The sequence below is a fragment of the Lycorma delicatula genome, chromosome 6 (genome assembly GCF_047948215.1).
Source record: "Lycorma delicatula isolate Av1 chromosome 6, ASM4794821v1, whole genome shotgun sequence".
NCBI classification, from domain to species: Eukaryota; Metazoa; Arthropoda; class Insecta; order Hemiptera; family Fulgoridae; genus Lycorma; species Lycorma delicatula.
In genome coordinates, this window is record NC_134460.1 from 161,978,915 (window position 1) to 161,987,437 (window position 8,523).

Consider the following 8,523-nt stretch of genomic DNA (forward strand, 5'->3'; position numbering starts at 1 on the left):
ATAAAATCTTTGTTTACAATAATGAATTTATTAATGTTTCACAAGGACATGATCTAGAGATTCTAAAAGAAACTTTTAAAGCTTTGAAGGTAACAACCAACTTCAGTAATATTAAGTAGTATTATAGTAGTAGTGGGTAGTATTAAGCACGTGCCCCTGCTTATCATGAGTTGATTCCAATAAATGCAAAGAAGTTGATGGATGTAAAAAAACATCTTTCCTGGGCACATAACAAGGTGTTGTTATCAGTGCACAGACATAAAATTACTATAGAAGATTAAAAATTCACCTTAAAAATTAAAACAATTTAAAACACCTGTGCGGTATGCTAAGTGTAAAATAAAACTAATATTAAAAATCCAGTAAACATGTAAAAGATATATTCCTCCATCAGTTTACAATAATGATATGCACCCTTCAGCCTAGTGCATCAAATGAAAGTGAATGTGTCAGACAACAGTTACAGTTTTACTTTATGGTTCAGTTTAAAAAGTATGGTTTTATGTTAAAAGAAAACAACATTATCTTTGCTTTTTAGCAATTACAAATTACATTTTTTTTAGAAATTATTAATAACGATAATGTTAACAAAAACAAAACTGTGATAAGGATAAACTACATTCTCAATTTTATAGATCAACGAACAACCAAAAGTGCCTCTAATTTCATTTGTATAAAGTATGTTTTTCTTTTCAATGATGAAAAATTATTTTAATGTTTTAATTGAAATAATATTTTCAGTAAATAATATTTAGATCATCAGTAATATTTTATAGGTCATCTATTAAAAGACAATTAACAGTTTTTTGTTTCCTTAAATAAGTAGGCCCATTACTAAAGTTATGAGAATAAAAAAGTTTATGCAAGAAAAAATGGGCTATATTTTCAGATTAATTTTTTTTTTAATTTTTAAACTTTAACTCATTTTAAATTAATTTTTTGTTCCGTAACTATTTTTTTTATAATTCTGCATCATAATAACATTACAGATAAGTGAAGTGTAATAAAGAATAATCAGAAATATTGGTTCTTATCAGATTGTCATCCTCAGAAGTCCACTGCAATGTTCCTCTTCAGCTTTTTGCTTTCCCTGTTAAATTAGAAATTTTTGGTCTTTACCTGGTTGTCAATCTAATGCCTTTTTTGAAGTCTAGAACTAGCTATTGTCCTAAAAGGCAAGTACACAGATCTGGTGGGAACAGTTACCGCAAAATAGAAAGGATGCCCCTAAAAGTTTTCCTGTGCAAAAATTAATAAAGTATGAAATGATAGTGGTCAGTGAAAAATCAGGAAAAATTATGCTTTTAAAATGGTGTAATAAAAGAGAAGCGCTAAGTTTGTCGACTGTACGTGAAGTTTCTCCAGTTGAAGTAAAGAGGAAGGTCATATCATAGTTCCATCTGTTATAAATGATTATAATAGTTTCATAAGAATATTCAGCAGAATAGTACATACAAACGCTTGGCACAAACTTTCTTGAGCATAAGCGGCAGAAGATTTGGTATAAGAAAGAATTCAAATATGCGTGTAAGAATTTGTAAATATGTGTGTATTCAAAGCATATTTTTTTTATCAAAAGCGTGGAGGAAAATACAGATCTCTACAAAGGTTTTAGCTGAAACAACTGTTAACAAACACTTCATCAAGATACCCAAGAAAGGAAGGGTACTTCTCAAAGAAGACATGTTGAGATTGTAGGAACAACACTTTCTGGAATATGTAACAACCACAGAAAAGAGATCAAATGCCTCAAGATGTGTTTCCTCACAACAAAAAACAGCATAACACAAGATACCACTGTACAGATGCAGGAGGACTACGTGCAGTCCTCTGCATCAAAATATTTCATCATAAAAGAACTATAAAAACAACTTAGAATAGGTTAAATAGTTAGAGAAAAACAATTTTGAAAATTTAACCGCTATAACATGCATAGACATTTATTGAGATTATTTCATCAAAATCCTGTTCAGGTAAGTGAAGTAATTAAGTTATTTTTAATAAAAAAATAACTTTTTTTAGTAACAAAATCTGTTTTGCATGCAAAATAATTGTTTAAAATCGTATATTAGGTCATCATTAGTCAAATACGTGCATTGAAGAAAAAAATAACAAAATCTCTATAAAAAATATCTACTAAATTAACTATTCATACTAAATAATGAAGTAGGAATGCAGAATAGACACTAAAGATTAAGGTAAGAAAGAATTTTTCATAATAAAAAAATTAAATTTATAACTTGAAAAATCTGAATGTAATAGATGCTTCAAAGAACATTTATAATTTATAAAAAAAATAAAATAAAAACCATAAAATACTAGAACAATATTGTGAATCTAGAAAGTTAAAAAAAAATCTGTCAATATAAACACAAAACAAAAAAGAGACTATATATATGTATGTATGTTTTTTACTGATTTTGAACTCCTTCAACAACTTCTATTTCAGTAAAAATTAAATAATACATCACACAATAGAGAAAGAAAGAATATAAAACACCTACTCACAAAATCATTAAATCTACTGCATCATAACTTAAATTGATAATTATTAACTATTAAGCCAGATATCTATTTTTTTTAATATTCATATAGTACTGCCTAGTACAATTCAATATGTTTAATACTTTTAAAGATTAGGAAATCATAATTTCAGAACTTGTCCCACTTTGAAGAAATGTTGGTCTCCAATAGCAGGTTATTTTAAATAGTTTCCTTCACTACTGAGATATAGTAATTTTAGAGCTCTGATATTGCTGTAGAATTGTTATAAATACCTGTTTGATTTTTTACATATTTTAAACTAAATACAGCTAACTGCCTTACAAAAACGGATTAAAGATTTTCAAAACAGGGCATGTTTGAGGTACCTTGTGCCACAGCCTTTTTCTATTTGTGTGTGTGCATTTATGTCCATGACTTCTTTTTCCTGTTTAGCCTCCAGTAATTACCGTTCAGATAATACTTCAGAGGATAAATGAGGATGATATGTATTAGTGTAAATGAAGTGTAGTCTTCATTTTCAGTTCGACCATTCCTGAGATGTGTTAATTGAAACCCAACCACCAAAGTATCCACGATTTAGTATTCAAATCCGTGTAAAAATAAGAGCACTGTGCTAAGTAACATCTATATACATAAGACAGAGATGAATAATCAAGTCGAAGGAACAATTTTATTTCATCCTTTCTAGCCTTTAAACTAACTATAAATATTCTTATCAGACATTTTACAATATTACAAAAATTGAGTGGCAGCCTAGTAGTAAACAATACTCTATATTTTTTCCTACAACATTAATAAAACAAAGAACACATTCATATGAAAACCTAACACAAACTATTTATGCATATAAAGAACATTCAAATCAGATAATAATCTATTAATCCATTCATTCATTACTCATTACTTTGTCATAATGTCCTGCATGCACTTCTTTCCTGGACATTAGAATTGTTTCATGGATATATTTAATTCGCTTAGTTGCAGAAGATTTGATGTAATCATACTAATCTAATAAAAGAATGTGATTATTAAGATAAGGGTTAATCAGTATGAAACTAACACATGCAAAAATTCAAATTCATTACTTTTAGGTGTTATTTTCTGGTAAAAAAAGTGAATTACATGTAATTCACTTTTTTTACCAGATCATTTTTAACTAGATCATGCTAGTGTTTATAACAACTTACAATGAAGCACTTCTAATGCTTATTAATCTAACCAAAAGTTTACTTTAAGTATAAAATACGACGTGTGTATCTGTTAAATAACAAGACTGTTTTTTTACCTCTTAGAGAAAACAGGGAAAACTGTTTATGAGCTCATTAGAGTTAGGCCAAATCAACTGTGAGTCACCGTTTAATACAATTGGTTTCTGTAATGAGCCAGAATAATGCTAAAGGGTGTGAGACATAACAGTTTGAAATTTTTTTTAAAAATTGAACAAAACACCAACAAAATGTTTTTAAATGCTTACTGAGACCCACAGGAAGACTGCATCTCCCATGCTCATGGGTTAAGAGTGACCAAAAGATTCAAATTTTGCATTAGGATATCAATGTTATAAAAGACTATTCATGCCAGGATGGACCCTAAAGTTCTCAAGCAAAAAGATACCGTAATCAAAATTCTGCTGACATACTGCAGCAACTTGCTGTCAAAAAATGTTGTTTTTCAAAAAAGACAGAAATTTTCAAGACAATGAATTTTTACCACTGCCAAGAATTCTTTTCATTACAGCATCTATCATTTGTATTTGTCCATATCCCCCTCTGTATTAATTATGCCAAAGACAAAAGTATAAAAACAGTTTATCACCAAGAGTACAGAATTCAATAATGCTTCTTACCTTATGCTTATTGTTATTTCTCAATAGCGCTTTCGAGGGTTTCCCTCATCATCATTTAATAAAACTTATTCTTTTAAAAAAATCATTCATTAAACTTAAAACATTAAAATTGTAAACATATAAAAATATATAATATATAAAATAAGAATTAAAAAATGTATGTGGCTGGTCACACATACAGTACTGTACTGAAGTTATTTGAATTTATTTAAATTATATAAATGTGCTGCTATCTAAGGTGGTTTTAATAAGAAAATCATTATCAAATTCTGTCTGTATATTAATCAAATTAAACTTTTGTCTGTACTTGTATATATAATATATTTTTCTAAAATATGTAATTTTTTTATTATTATTATCACATACTTCTACAATTTCTATTACATTAAAATTTTTTTCAAATCTGTGATTTAATGTTTATTGATTATTAAATGGTCTACAAGACTGGAGAAACCTAACTTGTTTTTATAAGAGCTAAAATGTTCTGCAAACCTTTCCCTAAATGATCTACTAGTTTTCCCAGTATACATTTTGTTACAATCATTGGATGTTATTTTATAGGATCACAAATTATTAGGATCATCTTTATGAAATTTTAAATGTTTTATTATATGATTGTATGGTCTACAAACTACTTTATATTTTTTATCATTGTAGTATAGGAATATTTTATATGAATATTTTCATCAAGACTTTTATTATTTATAATTATCAATATTGTTTCATTATTAGATTTTAATTTCTGTTTTTTTATAAATATTATTAATTAATATTGTGTTATATCCCTTTTTACTGCAATACATTATATAACATCTATTTCTGAATCTAGTTTTTCTTTATTATTATGTGTGTAATGTATAGCTTTCATTTAACATGCTTGTAATTAATTTTAATTTAATTTAATTTTAACAACTACATATTTTGGTACTTATGTATTAACGCTACCGCAGCTACAGCTTTATTTGAAAACAAACTAGTCAATCGGATTTCGGTGGAAAATGAACAGTCTCTTTATAAAATAAATAAATATAAATATCCATTTATTAAAATTAATAAAGAGACTGTTTTGAATCTATGTTAAACTCTATATCGGCCCATTTTCCACCGAAATCCGATTGACTACTTTGTTTATAAATAAAGCTGTAGCTGTGGTGGCGTTAATATGCAAGTACCCATATTTTTATATGTTTACAATTTTAACGTATGAGTTTTTAAAAAGAAAACATTTTATTAATGAGGGAAACCCTCGAAAACGCTATTATGAAATAATAATAAGCTTAAGGTAAGAAGCATTATTTTATTCTGTACTCTTGGTGGTAAACTGTTTTTATACTTTTGTATTTGATATATAGGTATATATACTTATTTTTCTAAAATCAATTCTTTTAAGATTCATTTCCCTCTGTACTAATATACAAAATTATATTTATTTGATCAACCTAAGTACAAAACAATAAATAAGGTAACATATGACACCTTATTTTATCATACATGCAAAAACATTTTCGCGAATTACTCGCATTATCAGTTGCAATACATTTTTTTTCCAACTGTCTACATGAAATTACATATTACACAAAAATATTATAAAATGATTTTTTACTTTTTATAAAAAATAATAAAAACTTTGTTAAAATTTCTTATTAGATATTTTAAATATAAGTTATAAAAATCGATAATTCAAAGTTAAAAATTGAAATTAAAATTAAATACTATTTTTTTATACATTATATTAAAAAATTAAACATTAAACGTTAAAAATTACATATATAGAATTATAACATCAATTGATAAAAATAAACAAAAAAAGAAATAAATAGTTCAAATAGAAAAAATATACATGTGGTCTAATGTAACATTTGCTAGCTATTTAAACTATTTATTTTTTTTTAGTTTATTTTTATTTTTATCAATTGGCATCATATTTCTATATATGAAATTTTTAACTTATTATGTTTCATTTTTAATTTTAATCTTTAAATATAATATATAAAAAATAATGTTTAATTTTAATTTTTAACTTTGAATAATTGTTTTTGTTACTCACATTTAAAAAATTTAATAATGAAATTTTAACAAGTTTTTACTGTTTTTTATAAAAAGTAAAAAATTATTTTATAATATTTATGTATAATACATAATTTGATGTGAACAGTTTGAAAAAAAAAAATGTATTGCAACTGATGATGTGAGAAATTTTCAAAAACGTTTTTGCATATATGAAAAAATAAGTGTCATCCTACTTTAATTATTGTTCTGTACTTAGGTTGATCAAATAAATATTATATTATTTTCCTTCTTCTTCTGGTGTTTAAATAGAAATTAGGGTTATCTCCAGAAAAACATACTTAAAGAGTCTAAAATATAAATTAATTTGTGGACACTATTTTCACCTCCCCATGTAAAAACAGACCTTTAGAATCCAATGGCTTATTTACATTAATCATTAATTGACATCCAACTTCATATCCAAATAAACAACAGCAATCACTAAATAACTAATTATATATACATACCCTCTTTGAAAGAGGTCTATATTATAAAATTTGTAGAGCTCAACAGAGAACTCCACAGTTGCCTGCAACTCACTCATGCCGGTGAGGCACAGTGACACAATTTGTTTGCTGCCATCCTGCAACAGAATACTTAAATAAGTTATCTAATTTAACAATTGAAGTAGTGAAAGATATAAATCAGGTGTTACTCAAATAACATAGTGACATGAATTATCTTAATTATCAAAATAATCTTTACATACGGCATCTATCATTCCAAACAATAAATCTAGTTTCTATTTACCACTTTCTCTCTTAATTGTATATTACAATTTTCTGAAAATACTAAATTAAATTTTCAAACCTACTCTACCTATTTTTTTTGTTACAAAAAGAATGCTAATTAAGAAATTACTATAATCACGAATGTTAATAATCTATTAATTTCAGATAAAATACATAATGAATAACACAAATTACGCGATAAGTGTTTTTGACACAAACTCTGCAATAATCTAGCCTACACGATTCAAACGCCCAAACGAACGTAAGTAAATAAATTAATTATAAACATTATTGTTCATTAAGTTTCTGCCAAAACTGTCCACAAGATAATAAACGAATCTTATAAAAATATATTAAAATTACACAAAAGCTTGTTTTATTTCAATTACACGAAAGTTAGAAAATTTTAATTTATCACCAACAATTTCACAGGGACATCAGTGTTCAGCTTTTTGTCTGAAGTAAACACTTGCTAACAAAATAAACTACATTTAATAGCAAAGATCTTTTTTTTCTATTAAATGATAAAACGCGTCAAATTCATTGACCTCAGCCAGATTACAATGATATTTATAGGATTATTAGGGTACGTTACGCATCGAACAGTAGTGACTTGATTGTATAACGTATTTAGATTAATATACTAAATAAACGTTTCTATTACTACGTAACAAAAGTGAACCAGAAGATTTCTTTAAACAATATCATACTTCAAATCTTAATATTTGAATTATAATACATTAAATTTTTGTTTTCAATGAATTCAACACAAAAGAATATTGCTCATAAAGAATAAAATATAACTTATTTTAGGCAAACAGAATGTACAACAATAAATCATAAAAATACAAAACGTCGGCATTAACAGAGTTTTGACAAATGCTTTCAACAAAATCATAATTAACGTTTACGCACCTCGACCTCATGACTGCTGTAGTACAAGTCTAGGCCGCCGACGATTCATTACATATCGATTTTGGTGAACATAACATACAACTTTTTTCACATTAATAACAACGAACTCTGACAATGAACTCTCAATAATATTGAAGCACCATCAGAATACATACCCACAAACATACAAACAACACGACACTAGGATAGTACTGAATGAAAACTGACGACAGATGACAAACCCGCTGCACTAGACACCCAGCTGAACATATTGCCAACTTATTCAAAAAAATTTCTAAATGAATGCAAAACCAGGCTAATGGGTAAATTTTATAAGGTTTCATTCAACTAATAGCACTGATAAATTCACCAAATATTTCGGATAAATACGTAAACCAAACTAATTGCAAACGAAGATGTATGAATAAGTTCGGATACATTTTATTAATTCAGTTTAAAAAATACATTTCAAACGGTCTGAATTATTTTATCAAACAG

The 8,523-nt window shown here is 26.6% G+C and overlaps 1 protein-coding gene across 5 annotated transcripts in view; it reads right to left on the reverse strand.

Annotated features, from left to right (window-relative positions):
* LOC142326431 (protein FAM135A) overlaps positions 1–8,279 on the reverse strand; it is a 118,537-nt gene extending 110,258 nt beyond the window's left edge. For 3 of the 5 annotated variants that reach the window (XM_075368928.1, XM_075368925.1, XM_075368930.1), the window contains exons 1-2: positions 8,047–8,279; positions 6,868–6,983 (exon numbers count right to left, since the gene is read on the reverse strand). In XM_075368928.1, the coding sequence (XP_075225043.1) occupies positions 6,868–6,944 (77 nt within the window). In that variant the 5' untranslated portion in view covers positions 6,945–6,983; positions 8,047–8,279. Of the gene's footprint in view, positions 1–6,867; positions 6,984–7,219; positions 7,329–8,046 lie in introns of those variants that run through there. The other 2 variants (XM_075368926.1, XM_075368927.1) reach the window with 2 other exon arrangements.
* Positions 8,280–8,523: the final 244 nt, after the last annotated feature.